This window comes from Haliotis asinina, chromosome 3 (assembly GCF_037392515.1).
Source record: "Haliotis asinina isolate JCU_RB_2024 chromosome 3, JCU_Hal_asi_v2, whole genome shotgun sequence".
Classification (NCBI taxonomy): Eukaryota; Metazoa; Mollusca; class Gastropoda; order Lepetellida; family Haliotidae; genus Haliotis; species Haliotis asinina.
This window is the reverse complement of record NC_090282.1, coordinates 79,305,265-79,329,213: the sequence shown is the minus strand read 5'-3', so window position 1 is coordinate 79,329,213 and position 23,949 is coordinate 79,305,265. Positions and strand designations below refer to the sequence as shown.

The 23,949-nt window shown below is 39.2% G+C and overlaps 2 protein-coding genes across 2 annotated transcripts in view; one reads left to right on the top strand and one right to left on the bottom strand.

Moving 5' to 3' along the window:
• LOC137277122 (coiled-coil domain-containing protein 73-like) overlaps positions 1-23,949 on the bottom strand; it is a 143,522-nt gene that overhangs the window by 69,793 nt on the left and 49,780 nt on the right. The window lies entirely within an intron of this gene.
• LOC137277118 (interaptin-like) lies at positions 2,089-10,394 on the top strand. The gene is made up of 3 exons (XM_067808784.1): positions 2,089-2,718; positions 6,212-6,362; positions 8,338-10,394. The coding sequence occupies exons 1-3, from the start codon at positions 2,584-2,586 to the stop codon at positions 9,822-9,824; spliced, it is 1,773 nt and encodes a 590-aa protein (XP_067664885.1). The 5' UTR covers positions 2,089-2,583; the 3' UTR covers positions 9,825-10,394.

The window sequence follows — 23,949 nt, the reverse complement described above, 5'->3', positions numbered from 1 at the left end:
AATGGACATTTTCAGAAACGATCACGATCTCTGACGATACCTTTACTTGTGTTCAAGGTCTTGTGAGCAGAGACCGTGACTGGAATGCCCACAAAAGATTCAATGTTCATCAGATTGGTTGTCTGCTGTTTCTTGCCACACTCTATTAGCAATGCACCCGAACGCAAGCGTCTAATGTTCTTAACATCCCCAGCAATACCTTGAATGCCCTTGGATACTGCAAAAGGGTTCAACTTCAATGGTGTCTTGTCCGGAGTCTCAATAACGAGGAAACATGGCCAATACTCAATCGATAGAGACGGTCTATGAGAAGTATCAACGGGATCAATTTCAAGTGGACGTTTGGTTTTTTGGGGGGGTATTTCATAAACCATGATTGGTGTCATATGGTTCATCATCCGAGCTCCCCACTCACCACGGAGTATCACAAGGACAATGCTAAATCAAGCGGGCCTCCAGCTTGCAGCACCAAGGATACCCGGATGATATACTCCAGCAGAAGAATTAAGAGATTAATAATTCTACCAGATTGGCCCATGAGCCACCGCCTTCTGGCATAGGACAAATTACAGAACAACATACTTCAAATTCAAAATGTTTTAGATTATAAAGCCAAGTCCAAATTTACAACGATTCCAAATGATATATGTGCATTGATAAATATAATAATGCCCCATGCACAGGGCCTATTCGACCACCCGTCTAGGCAAAGTCAGGGCCGAAGTGGTGTATTGAGCAGCAGGAACACGGTTGCAAGCTCCTATTGCCCTCAACCACCAGGATCCCCTCCTCCGCCATCACAGGGCTGCAACCCACGGCAAACGGGTTGGTGGACCAAATATCCCCCCGGGTCCACTACGGGGATGTCGGCGACCTCTTGGCGTTACCCAGCACCCACCACGAGGAGGTGGCTCGCCACGGGTGCCGAGTGGTGTAAAACAACAAACAATCCAGTGGAGACTGTGTAAACACCCCAGTGGCTGACGTATTCTTGGATTACTAGTTGAAGCGAAAAGCAGCAGTGTTGTTATCAATGAGTTTTGACTTTTTATGCCCAGGGTGAATCATCTAACAAAATCTATCACCTGACTTTCAATGACTAATGCATATCTCAGTCAGATGTTCCTGTCACAATGTTATACTATTTATCACATTTAAGATATGAAATATCAATAACTGTGACACTTACTTTAATATGTAGAAATAGTGCCCCCGATATTATAGGTTACTGGATTGGAAGACACTGGACCTGTGACCTAACAAAGGCTGTTGTCAAGACTGCTATTATAATTACTGAAAGATTTAAACTTCCTTAAAAACTTCAGGTGAAATCATGTGTAGGCACATGAATGATAATTTCAGCAGTCTCTGATTTTGAGGAAAACCACAGTCTAGTTTTTTTCCAACATGGCTGCCAGCAGATTTGATTTCCAGTGATTATAACTAAGACTTGAAACTACATGCAGTGATCATATCACTTACAGAGCTTCAAGCCTTTATCTAGCCTTTACAGCTTTTGACCAAGATTTTTAATTTCCAATTATTTTTAAAGTTAAAAAATATGGTGCATAAATAAAGATGCAATTTTCATGTGTTAAACACTGTAAAGTGTCATCTAAACCCATCAGTCCAATTTAGAGGAGAATGTAAATAAATGTTAAACATTTACAGTTGATGACAGACAATGGATAATAAATGGCATTTCTGACAAGGTGCACATGAGCTAAGGAGATGTAACTCTTCTTTCATTTGGAAGCAATGATCACTCAAGATACCAACGCACATGATGCAACAATTCTTGTGTAGTTACATTTACGCTGTTCCCTGATATATCACAAACTTTGAGTCATCAATGCATCAACATAATGACTTATTTCTGAAGCTTCTGAAGTACAGGCCATTGTCATAATCATGTGAATTGTCATATTACAATTACAATACGAGACTGTAGATGTGATCTATGACATACTGCTGACTTGGACCAACTCCAATGCTCAGCATGGCAGGGGTATATGATAGTGTGTCGTTTATATTTCTTATCTTTTGTTTTGTTGCTGCTAGGTAGGCTAGTGTTCACAGCGACCGTGTAGAGCACTGCACCAACTGAAACCATCTACACCTGATATATATGATAGACGTGAATCAGGTTACTTGGCTTTACGTCACGGGCAGCCCCAGGTGTCTGATGGATGACTAGCTAAGTATGACTGACAGATTTCATCGAATATAGGAAAGTGAAGAGCGTGCTCAGGAACACTGACTACAAACGTATAGTATTTGTGATACAAGTGAGTCAGGTCCATTGACTAACAATGTTGAAAGAGAAAATGCTGTAAAAAGGATTCATGTTTTCAAGACTATGGCAATTACTTTCAATTTTCATTTGATGGGATATGAAGATGAAACTCATTCATGAACTCATTCTGGGTATTGCACAAAGACAGAAGAAGAGTTCTGGAACACTGGACAGTAACACCCTGTTACATCATAACAGTAATCGGATGATCAAATCTCTATAGTTAGTGATGTAATGGAAATGATGTCACACAAGCCGTTAACACTGGCTGACTAGAAGTTAGTACAATGAATGCAAAAGAGCGACTGACTCTGACGAAGTTCCACAACGTGCTGGTTGAAGGTATCACTCTTAGTGAAACTTTCCTGGGAGAGTTCATTCAAGAGGAGGTTCTAGATCTTGACCTCAAGGAGGAGATCACAGTAAGTAATTCAGCTCCAGTGTTGTCATAAAACGTACAACCCTGAAAGAATGTTCATATTAATCAACTTAAAACTCATATTTGAAAATATAATTAAAATATTTATCAACATCAAACTTTGTCAATTCCCATGTTGTAAATGAATGAAACATTCTATGCATAATAACATAAAATATCCAAAAGCGTTATGTTTGTATTTTAAAGAATACCCTGTTAAAGTTTATTTAAAACCATACATATTTTAAATAGTGATTATTAGCCTTCTTTCAGTTTTAAATCAAACCATTTAAGGAAATACGAACCCATTACATACAGGCTCCTAAATTAATCATCATTTCAAAAAAAAATTTGGAAAACAATTTAAAGAAAATGGACTTACCTTGGAGTAGATGGAATATGGCTATTCTCAGTATTTATTCTCATCAAGTAGATACAATTTCAATTTCAAAACAAGAGTCTCCAACAACAAACAATCCCCTTCCTGCACATAACTTTGATGGTTCAGCCCCAAATATGAATGTTTTTTGATTACAGACAAAGCATGATTGACATATATAATATTAACCCAGCAGGCCAAGTCAGATAAACTCAATGGGCAGAGATTACTGTCATTCAGATTTGTCTATCAGAAACTGACAATCTTTTTCAGATACTGAAGATTTATTGAAGGATAATTTCAACTATGACATTTACAGTTATAATTTTTATAGATACATCCTGGTGACTGTGGTATGCGAATGCATTATGTATGACACAAGGGAAATTCTTTCTCATTGTGGAATGTAGTTTTAGAGTGTTTCGGAGTCCCTGACGGTCATGAGCAAGGTCTTCAGCTCAGCAAATATAAGCCATGGTGGCTGAGTGGGTTAGATTGCAAAATTTGGTGCATGGCTCTGGTTGACAGCATGAATGTCAACCATGTATATATGTTTGGTAAGGTCTTACAAGAAGCATGGATCGATGGGACAACCCTTGTTTCCATGGCTACATGTGAAAGTCAGGGTTAGATTATTGGTCTTCAGTTACCCATGCCTGTTGTAAGAGGCAACTAATGGGATCAGGTGTTCAGGCTCGTTGACTTGGTTGACACAAGTCAACCATTCCCACCAAGAATATTGCTGAGTGCGACATAAAACTAAACGCACTGACTCCATAGATAGCCAGCAGTTCACTGACTGTTTAGTGACCACAAAAACTCAAAACATTCACATTTCTAGTGGCTGATATACATCAGACAAAAATACTTGACACTGGACACGCTCTTATATAGGTCCCAATAGTAATGTCATGACTAGCCAATGAACAGAAAGTATACATAAATACTATTGGTAATTCACAGTTCTCATAAAGTATATGGTTACCACAATGTGTTTCATATATTTAAAATACTGGGGAATGAGACTGGGGAAATTTGGGGGTAAAATGTGGTTCCCCTGACTACCACCTTCAAGTATTGAAAGAAATGTATCTGTAAATGAACTAATGAAAAGTGTCCTAACTGTAAGTGTTTGGTGCACAAATTCATACGAGGGGATGTCAATAAGTTTTGAGCCTTGCATAGAAAAACACAAAATATTGGTATCAACCAAATTTATTTTTCAACATAGTCCCCTTGTGAGTCAAGACACTTGTTCCATCTTTTCTGCCAGTCGCTGATGCCATCTCTGTAGAAGGCGCCATTTTGGTCCTCAAACCAAGCCTCAGTAGCAGCAACAAGCTCATTATCATCCTGAAATCTACGACCACGCAAGTGTTTCTTGAGATTTGGGAACAGATGGTAATCACTTGGTGCCAGGTCTGGAGAGTAGGGGGAATGCGGCAAGATTTCGTACCTGGACAGCAGCGGCTGCAACGCGAGAGGTGTGTACTGGAGCATTGTCTTGATGTAGAAGAATACCACGTCTGATCTTGCCCCGGCACTTCTCCTTGATTGACTGTCGCACTTGCCCCAACAAGTTCGCGTAATATTCTCCATTCATTGTTCTTCCTTTTGGTAAGTAATCTATGTGGATGATGCCTTTGCTATCCAAGAAGGCTGTCACCATTACCTCCTGCACTGATCTGGAGGCTTTGAACTTTTCGGTCCTGGGAGAAGTGACATGTTTCCATTCCATGGATTCTTGTTTGCTCTCAGGATCATAGTGGTGGATCCAGGTTTCATCACAGGTTACTTGCCTAAAGTGAAAATCTTCTGGATTCTTCTTGTATCTGGTTAGCATGGTGTTGCTTATGGTGACCCTTGTTTGCTTCATTTCATCTGTAAGCATTCTTGGCACCCATCTCGCACACACCTTAGACATGACGAGATATTCATGAAGAATTGTCTTGATGGATCCGTGTGAAATGCCTGTGGTCTCCTCTAACTCGTGGAGTGTGATTCGACGATTTTCCAGCACAAGTCTATGCACTCTGTCAATGTTTATCCTGACTAGTGCTTGTTGTTGGGCGACCTGGACGGGGGTCATCTTCAAGGCTCTCTCTACCATGCTTAAATTCATTGACCCATTGTTTGATGGTAGCAGATGAAGGGGAAGACTTCCCATAAACTGCTGAAAGCCTTTCTTCAGTGTTCTTTGCCGAGTTTCCTTAAAGAACTAAAAACTTGATTACTGCTTTATACTCAATTTTATTCATTTTCACTGCCGTGATGGGGATCTCTTTCTGTCAATGTGAGCTGTTCAATAACTTCTGAGAGTAGGATACCAAAACTTATGTACCACATCAGCTACACCCCAAGGTTCAATGTCGTACCATAGGCTGTGACACCTGGGTATTAAAAATGCTCAAGGCTCAAAACTTATTGACATCCCCTCGTATCAGAAAATGAAGGTTTCACATTGTCATTAAAATTTGCAACTGACATGCCAAGGTGTTTTTCTCCAATAACAGGGTGACTAGAAATACACTTGTGTAGGCGAAGTGACAGTTGTTACCTGGGAAATAGCTTTCATGATAATGAGTGAAATGTAGATAGCTTTTAGAAAACAAACACAAAGGTTACAAAGAGGCTTCAACAGTGCTGAGCTGCTGCATGTTGGTGTAACTACTGACTCTCACCAGCTGAGGTTCCCTAGTCTGTACGTGTACTGAATTGAACATAGGGCTACTGCAGGTATGATGTTTGATGTCACCACTGATGATAGTGATGAAAACTGAGTTTGACCAGTTCAACAGTCATACCAGAATATAATGTGTTTTAGGTCTGAGGTGAAGTTTGGAGTAGTTTGGTAGAATTCAAATTTCTATGGTGGATGAAACTTCATATGATTATAAATATTGTAAAAAGACAGGGACTTCAATAACAGTCTGTAATAATCTTCTGTAAATCCTCTGCACTTTCTCTACTTAACTACCAGAAAAAAGCCTAAGAAAGCAAAATTGATCCCTTAGAATAATAATCATCCACTACTGAAAGTGTTCCTGCACACAGGCCTTGAGAAATTTGTTCCAAGACTGACACTGACATATGAAGCCATGACGACAATCTTCTTCAGCATGAAGCGACTGCAGAAGCCAGGAATGCCAAGTTTCTGTCAGTCCTTCCCCGTCGTGGCCCTAATGCCTTCCCCACCCTACTGCGAGGACTGGAGCGACAGGCACCTTGGATTAAAGAACAGCTGGAGACATTCTACAACAAGGAGAGGCGTATGTAATCTCCCCTGTTATACATATTGTTGTCATTTCCCCATACCTTCTTCTGAAGACCTGAGCCAAGCACTGACTTGTGAATATTAATGCATTAAAATTCTGTCAACAATATTACAAATTTAGATGGGTCTGTTATACACCTGTGGTCCATAGTACAAATTTAAATGGGTCTGTTATACACCTGTGGTCCATAGTACACATTGAAATGGGCCTGTTATACACCTGTGGTCCATAGTACACATTTAAATGGGTCTGTTATACACCTGTGGTCTATAGTACACATTTAAATGGGTCTGTTAAACACCTGTGGTCCATAGTACACATTTAAATGGGCTTGTTATACACCTGTGGTCTATAGTACAAATTTAAATGGGTCTGTTATACACCTGTGGTCCATAGTACACATTTAAATGGGTCTGTTATACACCTGTGGTCCATAGTACAAATTTAAATGGGTCTGTTATACACCTGTGGTCTATAGTACACATTGAAATGGGTCTGTTATACACCTGTGGTCCATAGTACACATTTAAATGGGTCTGTTATACACCCATGGTCCATAGTACAAATTTAAATGGGCCTGTTATACAACTGTGGTCTATAGTACACATTTAAATGAGTCTGTTATACACCTGTGGTCTATAGTACAAATTTAAATGGGCCTGTTATACAACTGTGGTCTATAGTACACATTTAAATGGGTCTGTTAAACACCTGTGGTCCATAGTACACATTTAAATGGGCTTGTTATACACCTGTGGTCTATAGTACAAATTTAAATGGGTCTGTTATACACCTGTGGTCCATAGTACAAATTTAAATGGGTCTGTTATACACCTGTGGTCTATAGTACACATTGAAATGGGTCTGTTATACACCTGTGGTCCATAGTACACATTTAAATGGGTCTGTTATACACCCGTGGTCCATAGTACAAATTTAAATGGGCCTGTTATACAACTGTGGTCTATAGTACACATTTAAATGAGTCTGTTATACACCTGTGGTCCATAGTACAAATTTAAATGGGCCTGTTATACAACTGTGGTCTATAGTACACATTTAAATGGGTCTGTTATACACCTGTGGTCCATAGTACAAATTTAAATGGACCTGTTATACACCTGTGGCCCATAGTACAAATTTAAATGGGCCTGTTATACAACTGTGGTCTATAGTACACATTTAAACGGGCCTGTTATACACCTGTGGCCCATAGTACAAATTTAAATGGGTCTGTTCTACACCTGTGGTCCATAGTACAAATTTAAATGGGCCTGTTATACAACTGTGGTCTATAGTACACATTTAAACGGGCCTGTTATACACCTGTGGCCCATAGTACAAATGTAAATGGGTCTGTTCTACACCTGTGGTCCATAGTACAAATTTAAATGGGTCTGTTCTACACCTGTGGTCCATAGTATGAGTTATTGCTACTTTATCTTCATTTTATAAAGATATTACTTTCTAGAGGCATCTCCTGTTGTCCATTTTCTTAGGAATTCAACCAGTCTTATTCATCTGCAGGTTCAAGTGCTCCGTGTAGCTAATGTTAAGGGGTCCTGGAGAACTTTATGTCTGCTCAGATTTTTCTGTCTTGAATTTCCAACATTTGACAAGAACTATTTGACTCATTGAACATTTACATACACACAATGAATGAGCGTTTACAGGGATCTATCCCACCAGCTGTCAGATATTTTTAGGAAGTCACGGCAGCTGAGTGGGTAACATTGCTGATGTTTTGTACAGGCGATAAGGTGCCTGTGGGTTCTAATCCCAAAAAGAACTCAATGCAAAAAGTGCCAGAATCTGTACTTTACTGAGAATGTGTAACACCAAATATATCTTACCTGTTACATTTGACCACTTTCTCAACAGGATTTTATATTCACAAGTTACATTGGCATGATGAATGATTTGAGTTGACTCTGGTGGTTTTTTTTCTATCAACATTATTATGTTCCAGGTATTGTGTATACTCGAGAAGGTGAATTCGTCTCTGATGACAATACAGAGGTACAGCTCAATGATCCTCCAAGCAGAAGCGAGAGTACAACTGTACTGGAACAGGCTGTTCAAACACTGGCTGATTTCCATAACGAAGATGATGTAAAGGACATCAACCATCTGCGGTCGACAATCGAGCATATCTATCTGCGACTGGTGACCTATCTTCATAGTCAGGGAATTCGGGAATTTAACATTGTTGAGTCAAATGTTAGCTCTGAGTTACTGGACAGAGTCGCAAGGGAAATGCTGAATGTGGTGTCGAACAAAGACAACATACTTTCAGCTATTTCCAGTCAGTTTAGTGAAACTGAAAAGCAACATGCAGAAAATGATGTGACCAGCATGGTGAAGAACATACTTTCTGAAAAAGCATCACTGAAACATTATCTTGACAATAAGGACTTGGAAGTGATGAAGTTCGAGAAAGAGTCCAATGAAAGGATTGGAAATCTGGAGGATGAACTCAGGCAGCTTCATGAAAAGGTTGAGGAAAAACAGCTTCAAGTACAAGCACTGGAGGAACAGTTGCAGGGTAAGATGGAAGAGATTCAGAAGCTAGAAGAAGCTGCCAAACTGCAGCTTCAGGAGCCACTGTCAAAAAGGATACACAACTTGATAGATGACGTCTTGGCAGTGAAAAGTCAGAAGGAGAAACAGATGTACCAGACAGAGCAGGAGTTTCAGGATCTGCAGAAGGATACTACTGATCTAGAGAATCTGTTGAATCAGCTTAAAGGTGTTCATTATCATGCTGAACAACAGCATAGGAGGCATCAACAGTATCAATCTGTGTATGGGAGAACCAGCAACAACATGAGTAGAGATGGCAAGGTGTACCAAGGCATGGTTTCTTCTGAACAAAATTCAACATTAGATAGTTGTTTTGATTTTGACATGTCAGTTAACAACAATGAGAGAAGTTACCAAACAAAACTCAGCAAGAGTCTTAGAAGAAGACTGAAGAGAAGTCCCAGACCTGCCAACATGCTAGTAAACAGGACCAATTCTGATACTGTGCCTACATCACCAAAGCAGAAAACACCTCGATACCAGCAACAACTAATTAGTCGGCAGATTTCAGAACTTCACCTTGATAACAGATCAATATCAAGACAAAGTACAGATTTCTGTAGGCCAGTGTCCCGACAAGGAACAGAATTATCCAGATCTACATCTAGACAGACTACTAATCTCTCTTTGAAAAGCAACACCATGTCTATGCTTTGCCCAAGCCGACAGAACACAGATCAGTCTTTGATGAATGGGCATCTGTCCAGGACATCATTCAGATCTGAAGACCCACTTGCATCTGCTAGACAAACACCTCGTGACAATCCTCAACCACAATACAAGACCAAACCTGGAAGTGTCAGGGCAAGTCCACGGCAAAATCGTTCATCATTTCAGACAAGAAAAACGTGTCGTCTGCTGTACATGAGGTGACAAGGTGCATTAGTAATTCAAAGATTAGGATTTGCTTATTTTGCTGGAACTCGCTGTTTCAACATATCTGTGTCCCCCGTGGAGGTTGATCCAAACTTCTGTTGGAAACTACGTTTGTAAATGAAAAATATTCAGGCAAAAAAGGTTTAACATCATCATCTAAGGCATTACACATCACCATTAAATGTTTAACAGTTCAACTATGAGACATAGTATTATGAACATTGATTTTTTAGTTTCCAGAATACAAGGAAAAGAATGCTATTCACAATTTATTCTGAAGACAATGGCTCAGTCATTTTCAATCATTTCCAGCCATTACTATTGATTTTGACCTACTAAGTCAGCAGTCATGTACATGTATCTGTCCTTTTAGTGTGTATCCCCTTATAGCTTATGAACGGTGCTAGGTATATAATACTGTTGTGAATATCATACTAAATGTACATACAGAATGTGAACCTGGTAATGTTAACTGCTTTTTGCATAGAAATGTTTTCATTTATTTATTACTGTACAGCTTCATTATATTTCCCAAATGTGGAATAAAACTAAAACCATGTGTCGTCATTTTTTCCCCTCTGTATCAATTACTTAAAACAATGATGGTATGGCACATATTGGTTAATTTTCATGGCTTGCAACATGAAGTTATAGCAAAGTATTAATTGTAATCTCTAATAGCTACCAAAGCTTACGGGTACTTGATTCTTTTCACATAACACCAATACTACTTATAACCAGACAAAAAAATCAAGTAAATCAAGCAAAAAATTAAATCAATGAATCAGTTAAACCAACTAATTAGATATGACAGGCCCTAGTTACCTATTCTAGTGGTAATGTATAAGGAGTGAATTGCCGTACCTTTGTGTCCGTGGTAAACAGGATTTTGCAGGAAAATGGCTACCATTATCAAGCGAGGTGAAACTTCGCGAGAACAAATTTAGTTGGGAATGTCTGGAAAGAGCGCCCCCGCTTGAGCATGGTTCGATGTTTCAGTGTTTTTTACAGTTTGTCATTCTCAAGTCTGTTTACCGTGTCAGCTGGCATGTAATTTGTATATCTGGATTGGTGGTCATTTCAACTTTAATGGCAGAGAATATATACGTAAAACAAACAAGGCAACATGATAAAAATGGTCTGTATTTCGGAGTTTTCTTGTGAAGTGCCTGGATGCCTATCAAATGCCGGTTGACATCATCAGTAGAAACTGAAAGTGAAACAGCTGGAAAAACATAAGATCTTATACCCCGTGTATAATGCGACCCCCCTCCCTGACCCCCTCATTCCAGGTACGAAAAGTCGTGTGAAACAATGTGTAAAACAATGTTGACTGTCAACACGTGATCTTGTCATACTGAAAGTTACTGTGAATACACAGATTTAATAACTTTGATCTGATGAGGTTCTGCAGACTTCTTCTGGTGTTTAATTACAGCCTGCTGAATCTTGTAGCATTTTCCACATAACTTGCAATTTGAAGTAGCAGTAGTATATTTGTCACATGATGTCCTACTAAACATTGTGCGCAGACCTTGTACACCCAGGCGACGTCCGATCCGGTTTGCATTTTCAGTTGACATCATTTCATAGACAGATCAGAATGTATCATCTCTAGGGTCCCATGCTACTCCGAGATTCTCTACAGTCTAGCCTGGAGCCTTACAGTGTTGCCCCTGGGAGGCACTGTAGGAGTCTTATCTGTGGAGAGGTTGTGTACTGGCAGGAAAAACTTACACACACGGCTTTCTTTTCGCCTAAGCTAGCCAGCGGTATAGCAGAAGCAGAAGGCAAAAGAGAGATAAAGCAAAGCATTAAAACCACCACCAACTACATCTATAAGCTACACATTAGACACATCACACAAACCTGTGATCCCATCACCAATGGACGATGATCACCTTTGCGGACGATGGATCACTATACTGCAGAGGAAAAGCACTGGATCCTCTGGTGAAGCATCTGAATAAAGCACTCAGGCAAGTCCAGACATGGGCCGATAAATGGAAAATGGTGCTTTCAGAAGAAAAGACACAGTGTTGACTAGAAAGAGGAAGCATTCATCGCCACTTGAGAATCTAGATATACCGGTAAGACTAAAAGAGAAGAAAATAAAATACAACAAAAACCCAAAGATACTTGGTATGATATTGGATCCAACTCTTATTTGGAAACAACACATTGACAACTTGGTAGAAGCGTGCTCCAAAAGAATTAACTTGATGAAAGTTATCGCTGCACAATACTGGGGTGCACACTTTAGCACTCTCAGAGCTTCTACATTGCATTCATAAGAAGTAAGATCATGTATGGAGTAGAGTTGTGGTCATCTGCTGCCAAAACCAATATAAGCAGACTGGTCAAAATCCAAAATAAAGCTCTTCGACTCATTGCTGGTGCATTAAAGACCAGACCTATTGCAGCACTGGAAGTGGAGACTGACATACTACCACTAGATCTCTACATGGAGGCATGTATCAAGAAGCAGTTCACAACATCTCATTTCTTACCAAGTAATATGCCAGGATGCCCCCAACAGAAATCATCTCCAAGAACATTCTACAATAGAGGAAGTCAGTTGCTACAAAATCACAGTTTGAGATTACTGGTACCCATCATACCAACAGAGGCTTTGAGCAGTGCGATCATCAATGATTCACCACCATTGTTATGGTCTCCACCAGTGATCACTGAACTACTACCAGGCAACCTTAAGAAATCAGACAACTCAGCTGGACTTGTCCAAGCATCCCTGGAGATGATCAACACCACTTATGAAAAGCATAATAAGATCTACACAGATGGGTCCTTGTCAACAGCAGCTGGCATAGCTGGAGCAGGTGTCTACTTACAGATAGCAGAGAAAGAAGTCAGGATACCACTACCACCCTCATCAATTCTTGAAGTAGAATTAGTTGCTATTCTAAGAGCAATACAAGAAATTAGAGATGAGGAAATCAATCAACAGCCACCATCCAACTATGTTATCCTCACAGATTCGTTATCTTCTCCCCACTCATTGCAGTCTAACCAGCCAACTCACTACTATCATCTGTGCTCAGATATCACTAATGCAATAAAAGAATGTTCATGTTACATCCAACTACAGTGGGTACCAAGTCATATTGGTATAAAAGGAAATGAACAAGCAGACCGCATAGCCAATGAGGCAGCAACAATGGGTCCAGTCAACCAGAATGTTCCATCCCTCCCCACACTCCTAAATAACACCAATAGGGAAATCAAGGAAAAGTGGATGAAACAGTCGCAACTATCTGATAAAAGAAGGGACTATTACAAGATTCAGCCACAAAAACACTCTGGTTGATACAAGTGTTTGACAAGAAAACAACAAGTCCAAATGTCAAGATTGAAACTAAATCACTTCCCTTGCCAACAATATCCCCATCGACTTGGTTTGACTGACTCACCAAAAATGTACACTTTGCAACGAAGAGGACGAATCAGTAGAACACATCTTACTGAGGTGTTCAGCTCTGAAAACTGAACGATCTTTTGCATCTTCAAATACCCTCCAAGACATCTTTGACAATAATAACAACCAGTGGAAAGCAGTTGACAACATCTTAGGGAAGAGGCACGAATGGATACATGCAAGGGTCATGGTCACCAGACGCACGGACCTACACCAGTAACCAGATTTAATAGCTTTGTTTTATTTCATTTGTGAGTGAGTTTAATTTTATGTTGCTTCAGTAACATTCCAGCAAAATCACAGCTGGAGGACACTGGAAATGGGCTTTACACATTGCACCCATGATGAGAATCGAACACAGGTTTTCAGCGTGATGAGTGTACACTTTAACTACTAGGCTTCACCACTGTCCCGATTTCAGTTGTAGTCACAATGTGAAGGAAAACTGTTTCCAACTTCTGTTTATACATTTCTGTTAATATTATGATTAACTCTATTAGTCTCACTGTGGATCAAGGATCATCATTCATTTAAGAATAAACAAGTGTACAAGACATCCATCTAGGATTCATTAGCAGCCACTGTGCTGGCTAACACAACTGCGTGTGACAAGAAATTCAGTAACCTATCGTGAGGACAGAGGAAATCAATTTTAGACAATGCTCAACTCATTTACCTAGGGACAACTGTGCCTAGGCAGTATGTGTACAACTGCAGTCATTAGAGCATGTAATTTATGCATGTAATGCTGTTACTATCTTTAGTTATGACTTGTAGTCTAGCTATACTGCAATATATGAGGGGTATTATTTAAAATGTAACAAACTGCTGCACAAGCTTCCGTTTCTGAGTAACAACAATCCACTAGTCACGAATAGTAATCCTGGATTCACCTCAACTGTGATCATAGGGCTTTCCAAAGACTACATAGTGATATAGGGCCTCTGGTGTCCTGCTGAGATATGTCCTCACTAAGAGTTCAAAAAATAATCCCTGATATTGGGAAGTGACTCTTATATTTGTTGATCTGAGCCAAGACCCTGTGTTTGGGGCAACACATGAATGTCTTAACCTTGTGTCATTACAGCTGACACAGTTCCATAAGTGAAAATGTCATCAAAACAGTTTTAATTTATACTAACACATCTTGTCATATATTAAAGATTGAGGAAAAGATCATGCTATACATCAAGTACACATTCTCAGCAGTCATCATTGTAGGGTAATGGCAGGAAACACAAAACAATAAACAATTACTAGTTTGAATATATATTAAAAAAACAACCACCAGAGAGCACCATACTAGAATGAAAACAGAGGTTACTGTCACAAAGACACACAGCTCAGTTATTAAAATCTTTAACTCTAAAATATATGAAAGTGTATGAATAAATGAAAAGTAAAGAAAGAATGTTAATAGTGCTAAGCTTCCTTGTAAATGTTCACTAGTCACCCTATAACTACAGCTTTCATCCCAGCACTGACAGGATGGAAACAATCAAATCAGTAGTCAGTAAAATAAAAAGGATAAAAAAATAAATGAAAAGAGCTTTTTTTATCTGTGTTTGACGACCAAGTTACAGTCCATAATGGTGATGAGAAACAAAGAAATGCTGCCCTTAGGGTAATGTTATACCCCAATGTAACACTGATATAGCCATTACAGTACTTCTCATGACTTCACTGTGGTCCAGTCATGGTTGTGGTGCACATTCATGTGGGACATTACATTGCAGTTTCGGCACAGTTCCTACTTACAAAGTTCTACCCATAAGATTTTACAGCAACTTCCTCAAACTTCTCAGAATAATTTCTTCCCAACACTGAATCACTGGATTGCTGTGAAGAGAAACTTAAAACACTATGTTCCCTCTGTTTATTATATGTCTTAATATAGATGCATAATTTTACTTAAGTAACCCTCTGATTGATCAGCATATACTTGTGAACATATTTTTACGGTCATAATGTTCCAGATGCAAAAGGAATATGATGTTGCATAACAATCCACACCATCAGACCACAATCAACCAGATAACATTTGATCCTCATATTCTGGAAGAATGTTTGACAGTAGTTTCACTTTCTAACAGACTGAGAGCAATCAACCTGTCAAATGATTCATAAGCACATGATTGCCATGTGATTGTATTATTTGTGCAAAAAGTCTACCAAAACTTATACTTCTTTCCTCTTTGAGCCTGAAGAAGTGGTTATGTAATGTGGTTTTGATACACACACACTATTTATTTGCTTATCCTGCTGATGTTCATTTACAAGTCATAATATTCCACTGACCTAGTCTCCTACATTCCAGTCACCTTGACTTCATTGTAAATGTGTGCTGGAATCTGTCTCAAAATATTAAACAGGATTGGAACCCAAAAGTTTTGGGTTGTTTTGACAGTAAATATATATATATATGTGTGTGTGTTTCTTGATAAGTAGATCTATCATTTTTCTCAATCCAAACTTTGGAGATTATAATGTTTAGTAAAATGAATACCATGTAAACTAATTATTATGCTTGATTGATAAATGAAAATAGCTTTCATGCACATTCTGTTAACTTGGAAAGTTCCGGAATTAATGAAGAATGCAACATCATCAATTCAAATGGTATTTATGGTGGTTTCAAGTTTCAAATGATACTTCTGAATACCAACTCCTACAAAGCAAAGAAACTAAAATTGGCTTGCAGAAGTTCAACACAAACTGATTCCAAACCGTCTCAGACTTGTACTGTGTTGAACTTGTTGAATATGCTGACTGTAATGATTGATGGAAAGCGTTTTTCTTCCTGTACATTCGCCTTGCAATACATGGATCAGTCAGCTTTGTTAAAGCTGCTTGAATGCTGCTGAAAGGTTTTCACTGCTATGTAATGGTGTAAGCTTTATAGTGGTTAGGTGGAAAACCCGAGGGAGGTTTTCTGACTAACCCAAAACCACAGCATAACTGTGAACAGAACACACAATCATTGGATCCTGCAGAACCTAAGAAAATGTAACTCACTATCGATCAACCATGCCTACATCTACACATGAACTGTAAACATTTGACTCAGTGGAATGTACATGTACACAGTTTATCTTCAAACATCCTATGAGCTATAACTTAGTCAAGAAGCAGTAATATGGCCATGTTCTATATTTTGATGTGATCTAGTTTAGTTTCTTATTTCAACATCTACAAACTTAGTAACATTGATTCAGGTCAGATCACTTTATTTCTGTAATTAGACCATATTACAAATTAAAGAAACTAGTATTAACAATACTTGAAACCAACAGTTACGTTTGAAGTGTTAATGCTCAGGGAAACTAGCAGCTGACTTTGTGACATGTGAACAGTAGGGCAGTACACGCTCACTATTTCATGAACATCTTGTATTGTCATTATTTCATACTGATTCCTAAACATATGCTTATGCAGTCCGAATCATGAAGTGGACAGAGTTTTTGCAAGATTTGTTAAGATTATGATCACATTTATTTCCATGCACTGGTTTTGATGTCCAGAAGATGAACAACGGGAAAACAAAAACAAAAGCACCTTCAAACCACAGGATTGGATTGACCTGAGGGTTATTAGGTAGGTATATGAAACATTTATTGTTTGGGGAGTCCTGCACTCTGCTTTTAGGCAAACTCAGGAATGTCTATGGATGATTTTTTGTTTTTTTGAAAAAAAGGAGTTACAGTGCTGGGTCTAGTGTTTAAATTTTTCCAGTTACTGAAATTCAACACCTGACAGAATATTTACCCAATAAAGCTGAAACAGTTCATTTGTGTAAACTCCATGGGCGATGATTGTCGGATTACATGCTCAAGTTCTTACATATTTGCTCCATCACCCATTGAATCAAGTGAGTGCATGTTGTTGAATACTGCTGTCGTCAATATTCAAGCTTCTCATACGAGTGACAGATGAATGAGCCACGGTTCATATGTTGGGGAAAGGAACCCACCAGGCATGCAACTGGGTCCAACAAACCGATGCCTTGCAATCATGTCTTATACACAAATAATACTTGAACATTCCTATTTCTATAAAATGTTCCTTTTTATGATGTTTGATCAAACTCATTGGACGAGTATCTAAGTTACATACTGAATTGGATGATAGTCAGCTCTTCTCAGTGAGCAAGATACAGACTTGCGTTTGTGGCATTACCTTGTCAGCAGTGATTTTACATGCACTTCAGTTACTTTAAAAATGCATGCAGTCATCAGAGTGCAGGTCATCACAGTGCAGTGCAATACTCCTTCAAAAATTCTGTTTCCAGTACAAAAGGAAATTCTTCTCACCAACACCAACATTGCAAAAACAAGAAATCCTGATTTGACTCTTAGCTTCCACGATTAAAACTTTGAAACCTTTGTGATAGAGTTGTGAATTTGCTGAATGAGATATCACAATATTCACTTACAAATACTGAAACATAGAATGTCTTTTTCACCTTTTACATTGATAAAGACAAACATTGTATAATTTATTTGAATTCTTGATACCACTTAGTTTGTTATTTTTGTAATCATATGTCATTTATGAAAGGTGACCATGCTTGTCGTAAGAGGCAACTAATGGGATCGGGTGGTCAGGCTCGGTGATACACGTCATCAAGTCCCAATTGCGCAGATTGATGGTCATGCTGTTGATCACTGGATTGTCTGGTGCAGACTCAATTATTTAGAGACCACCACCATATTGCTGGAATATTGCTGAGTGTGACATAAAACTAAACTCACTCACAAGTCATTTCTGAATGCTCATAAATTCTTTATAGACATTTCAGTCATTCACCCTCACATCGAATGAAGAGAATCAACAGGTTCACAGGTTCAGATGTTTCAAAAGGGAAGCATAACATTTGTCATTGTTAAAAATTAAGAGAATATTACTTCCATTACTTCAGTGCTAGAAATGCTGTGTTTCAGGTGTTGAACATTATAATCTTTAGGTTTAACACATCCTATTCACAGTCTTATGCTTACTATTTCATTTGGTTTATATGGCTTTCCATATTGGATTTATATAAAATTAAGATTAATGTGTTCATGTGGAGTGGGTTTATCAATCTGAGGTATAGTTGATCAGAAAGTGGTTTGTGTGATCTGTTGTCAGTGGTTTAAACTGTAATGGGTTTTGTAATCAGCAGGTTAATCTGTTGTGGACTGGACGTTATGTAGTGATTGGGTAGATGTCTTTTGTGTTTGGTTGATCTGTGGTGGGTTTGGTTGATGTATGGTGGGTTTAGTTGATCTGTGATGGGTTTGGTTGAACTGTTCTTGGTTTGGTTTATCTGTGGTAGGTTTGCTTGATCTGAAGTGGGCTTGGTTGATCTATGGTGGGCTTGGTTAATCTGTTGTAGGTTTGGATGATCTGTGGTGGTTTAGTTGATCTGTGGTGGGTTTAGTTGATCTGTGGGAGGTTTGGTTCATCCATAGTTCATTTTGTTCATCTATGATTGGGTTTGGTTAATCTGTTGTTAGTTTGGTTGATCTCTAGTTCATTTGGTTAAGTTGTAGTTTGGTTGATCTCTATTAGGGTTTGGTTGACCTGCGGTTGGTTTGGTTGACCTGTGCTAGGTTTGGTTAATCTGAAAAAGTTTTGGTTGATCTGTGGTGGACTTGACTGATCTGTTGTACATTTAATTGATCTGTGGTGTGTTTGACCTGTACTTGGTTTGGTTGATGTGCGGTAGGTTTGGTTAATCTGTTGTAGGTTTGGATGATGTTTGGTGGGTATGGTTGATGTGCGGTAGGTTTGGTTCATCTGTAGTTTATTTTGTTCATCTGTGTTGGGTTTGCTTAATCTGTTGTACGTTTGGTTGATCTGTAGTTCATTTGGTTGATCAGTAGTGGGTTTTGTTGATCAGTGGTGGGCTCGGTTGATCTGTTGTTGGTTTGGTTGCTCTGTTGTACATTTGATTGTGATCTATTGTGAAGTTGGCTAATCTGTAGTTCATTTTGTTGATCTGTAGTGGGTTTAATTGATCTGTGGTGGGTTTGGTTGATATGTAATAGATTAGGTTGATCTGTAGCTCTTTTGGTTGATCTGAAATGGGTTAACTGATCTGTGATGGGTTTTGTTGATCTGTGTTGGGTTTCATTGATTTGTGTTAGGTTTGGTTGATGTATGGTGGGTTTAATTGATCAGCGGTGGGTATGTTAATCTTCAGTTGGTTTACTTGATCTATTGGCTTAGTTGATCGGTGCTTGGTTTGGCTCATCTGGTGGGCTTGGTCAATCTGTTGTAGGTTTGGATGATCTGTGTTGGTTTAGTTGATGTGTGGTGGGTTTAGTTGATCTGTGGGAGGTTTGGTTCATCCATAGTTCATTTTGTTCATCTATGGTTGGGTTTGGTTAATCTGTTGCAAGTTAGGTTGATCTTTAGTTCATTTGGTTGATCTTGACTGGGCTTAGTTAACTAAAATCTGTGGTGGGTTTGGTTTCAGTGGTTTAAACTTTAATGGGTTTTGTAATCAGCAGGTTAATCTGTTGTGGACTGGACGTTATGTAGTGATTGGGTAGATGTCTTTTGTGTTTGGTTGATCTGTGGTGGGTTTGGTTGATGTATGGTGGGTTTAGTTGATCTGTGATGGGTTTGGTTGAACTGTTCTTGGTTTGGTTTATCTGTGGTAGGTTTGCTTGATCTGAAGTGGGTTTGGTTGATCTATGGTGGGCTTGGTTAATCTGTTGTAGGTTTGGATGATCTGTGGTGGTTTAGTTGATGTGTGGTGGGTATAGTTGATCTGTGGTGGGTTTGGTTGATCTGTGGGAGGTTTGGTTCATCCATAGTTCATTTTGTTCATCTATGGTTGGGTTTGGTTAATCTGTTGTAAGTTTGGTTGATCTCTATTAGGGTTTGGTTGACCTGCGGTTGGTTTGGTTGACCTGTGCTAGGTTTGGTTAATCTGAAAAAGTTTTGGTTGATCTGTGGTGGGCTTGATTGATCTGTTGTACATTTAATTGATCTGTGGTGTGTTTGACCTGTACTTGGTTTGGTTTATCTGTGGTAGGTTTGGTTAATCTGTTGTAGGTTTGGATGATGTGTGGTGGGTATGGTTGATGTGCAGTAGGTTTGGTTCTTCTGTAGTTTATTTTGTTCATCTGTGGTTTAATTGATCAGTGGTGGGTATGTTTAATCTTCAGTTGGTTTACTTGATCTATTGGATTTGTTGATCTGTGCTTGGTTTGGTTCATCTGTGGTGGGTTTGGTTGATTTGTAGTGGACATAGTTGATTGTGGTAGATTTGGTTGAACAATTGCAGGTTTGGTTAATCTATGGTGGGATTGGTTGTTATTTGGTGCGTTTGGTAGGTTTGCTTGATCTCTGATGTTTTTTGTTGATCTATGTTGGGTTTAGTTGATCCATAGTAGGACTGGTTGTTCTTTGGTGCATTTGTTTGATCTGTGATGGATTTTCTTGATCTGTGTTGGGTTTGGTTGATCCATGGTAGGATCGGTTGTTCTGAGGTGTGTTTGGTTGATGTGTGGTGGGTTTGTTTGTTCCATGGTGTGGTTGGTTGATGTGTGGTGGGTTTGTTTGATCCGGTGATCTTATAGTTGGATTGCTTGATCTGTTGTAACCTTGGTTGATCTGTATTCGGTTTGGTTTATCTGTGGTGGGTTTTGTCAATCTGTGGTGGGTTTGATTGATCTGTTGTAGGTTTGGTTGATATGTGGTATATTTGGTGGATCTGTGTTGGGTTTGGATAATCTGTAGGAGGGTTTAGTTGATCTGTGGTGGGTTTTGTTGATCAGTTTAAGGTTTGGTTAATCTGTGGTAGGACTGGCTGTTCTTTGGTACATTTGGTTTTCTGTGATGGGTTTTGTTGATCTGTTCTAGGTTTCGTTGATTTGTTGTAGGTTTGGTGGATCTCTGGTGGGTTTGGCTGATCTGTTGTAGGTTTGGTTCATGTATAGTGAGCTTGGTTGATCCGTGGTGGGTTTGTTTGAGTTGGTTGATCTGTAGTTGATTTGGTTTGGTTTATATGTGGTGGGTTTTGTTGATCTGTGGTACAAGTGTTCAAGTGGTTGATCTGTGATGAGTTTGGTTGATCTGTTCTGGGTTTGGCTGATCTGTAGGGGGTCTGGTTGATCTGTAGTGGGTTTAGATGATCTGTGTAAGGTTTGGTTCATCTGTGGGAGGACTGGTTGTCCTTTGGTGCATTTGGTATATCTCTATTTGGTTTGGTTGATAATAGTCGAGTTCATTTATATGTGATGGATTTTGCTGATCAATGGTGGGTTTGGCTGATCTGTGATTGGTTGTGTTGATCTGTTGTAGGTTTGTTTCATATGTGATGAATTGGGCAATGTGTCGTTGATTTGTTTCATCTGTGCTGGGTTTGGTTTATCTGTTGTAGGTTTGGTTCACCTATGGTGAGTTTGATTTATTTGCAGTGGGTTGATCTGTGGTGGGCTTGATTGATCTGTAGTTGGTTTGGTTTATCTGTGGTAGGTTTGTTTAATCTGTTGCTGGTTTGGATGATCTGTGATGGGTTTGGTTGATCTGTGATGGACTTGGTTGATATGTGATGGGTTTGGTTGATCTCTGGTGGGTTTGTTTGATCTATTGTAGGTTTGGTTGATCTGTGGTGGGTTTGGTTGATACTTGTTTGACCATTAGTTTGGCTGGTTCATCTGTTGTAGGGTTGTTTGATCTGTGGTGGGAATGGCCAGTCTGTGGTGGGTTTGGTTGATCTGTTGTACATTTGATTGATCTGTGGTGTGTTTGGTTGACCTGTAGTTGGTTTGGTTTATCTGTAGTAGGTTTGTTTAATCTGTTGCTGGTTTGGATGATCTGTGATGGGTTTGGTTGATCTGTGGAAGGTTTGGTTGATCTGTGATGGGCTTGGTTGATCTGTGATGGGCTTGGTTGATCTGTGATGGGCTTGGTTGATCTGTGGTGGGTTTGGTTGATCTCTGGTGGGTTTGTTTGATCTATTGTAGGTTTTGTTCATCTGTGGTGGGTTTGGTTGATACTTGTTAGGCCATTAGTTGGGCTGGTTCATCTGTTCTAGGGTTGTGTGATCTGTGGTGGGAATGGCCAGTCTGTGGTGGGTTTGGTTGATCTGTGGTTGGTTATGTTGATCTGTTGTAGGTTTTGTTGATCTATGGTGGGATTGGTTGATCTGTGGTGGGTTTGTTTCATCTTGTTGATCTGTAGTTGGTCTGGTTGATCTGTGGTGGGTTTGGTTGATTTGTGATTGGTTGTATTGATCTGTTGTTGGTTTTGTTGATCTGTGGTGGGATTGGTTGATCTGTGGTGGGTTTGTTTCATCTTGTTGATCTGTAGTTGGTCTGGTTGATATGTGGTGGGTTTGGTTGATCTGGGGTGGGTTTGGTTGGCCTAGGTGTGTTCAGCTGATCTGAGGTTGTTTTACTTTTTAATTAGTTTTATTTTTATCTGTCGACGATGCGATTGATCTCTGGTGGGATTGGTTAAATTGGTATGGGTTTGGCTGATCTGTGCAATGTTTGAGTAATCTGTGGTAGGACTGGTTGCTCTGTGGTGCAGTTGTTTGATCTGTAGGAGGTTTGGTTGAACTGTTCTAGGTTTGGTTGATTTATGGTGGGTTTGGTTGATCTGGTTGATCTTCAGTTGCTTTGGTTGATCCTTGGAGGGTTTTGCTGATCTGTGGTAGGTTTGATTTTCTGGGTGAACTCAGTTTATCTGTTCTTGGTTTTTGTTGATCTGTTGAGCGTTTGGATGATCTGTGGTGGGTTTGGTTGGTCTGTAGTTGGTTTTGTTTAACTGGGGTGGGTTTGTTTGATCTGGGTGGATCTGGTTGATCTGTGTTGGGTTTGGTTAAACTGTAGTGGTTTTGGTTGATGTGTGATGGGCTTGGTTGATCTGTAGTGGGTTTGACTGATCTGTGGTAGGTTTGGTTGATCCTTAGTTGCATTGGTTAATCTGTGGTGGGTCTGGTCAATCTGAGGTAGGTTTGACTGATCAATGGTGGGTTTGTTTGATCTATGGTGGGGTCTTTTTACCCGTGGTTATTGATATGTGGTGGGCTTTGATTGAGATCTTTTACTTGCCTGTGACTTTATCTGTCCTCTCCTGCAAACAGTGTGACTCAAGAACTATTTTCAGTTCATTTAAAAACTCAAAAATTCTTTAAAGTATACGCAGCAAAACTGTAAAACAATAGATTAGTCAAAACATCTGAATACTGAGTGTTCTAACCTATTATGAATAATTTAAGTTTATTAAAAACTATATGGTTTCTTCAAACGACAGAATAAGTAAACCATGTGAACAAAACTGGGTGTTTACTGACTTCTTTTGAGTCAAAATATTGAATAAACCTATTTAATACAAACATAACAGATTAGTTTTCTCTTCCTGTTCTCAGTGAGTAGTCCACTGTTTATTCATCATGTTTATTACCTCTATTTTCTAGTCATATCAGTGTCAATCTTTCTTCTTTCCTTCTGTCAGGGAACTGAGCTTGAAATATATTGACAGATTTTAGTTCACAGATTAAGTGAAGATATCACAACACTTCAACACATGCAATGAACTGAAGACACACGTAACATGTAAACTAATCTTCAACAGTCCTACAGTCACAGGGTTTCTCCTTGTCTGTCTGCTATTCACCAGCTCCAATCAAAAGACAACAAATATGTAATGGCAACAGTTACAATGTCATGCGACATTCACAATTAA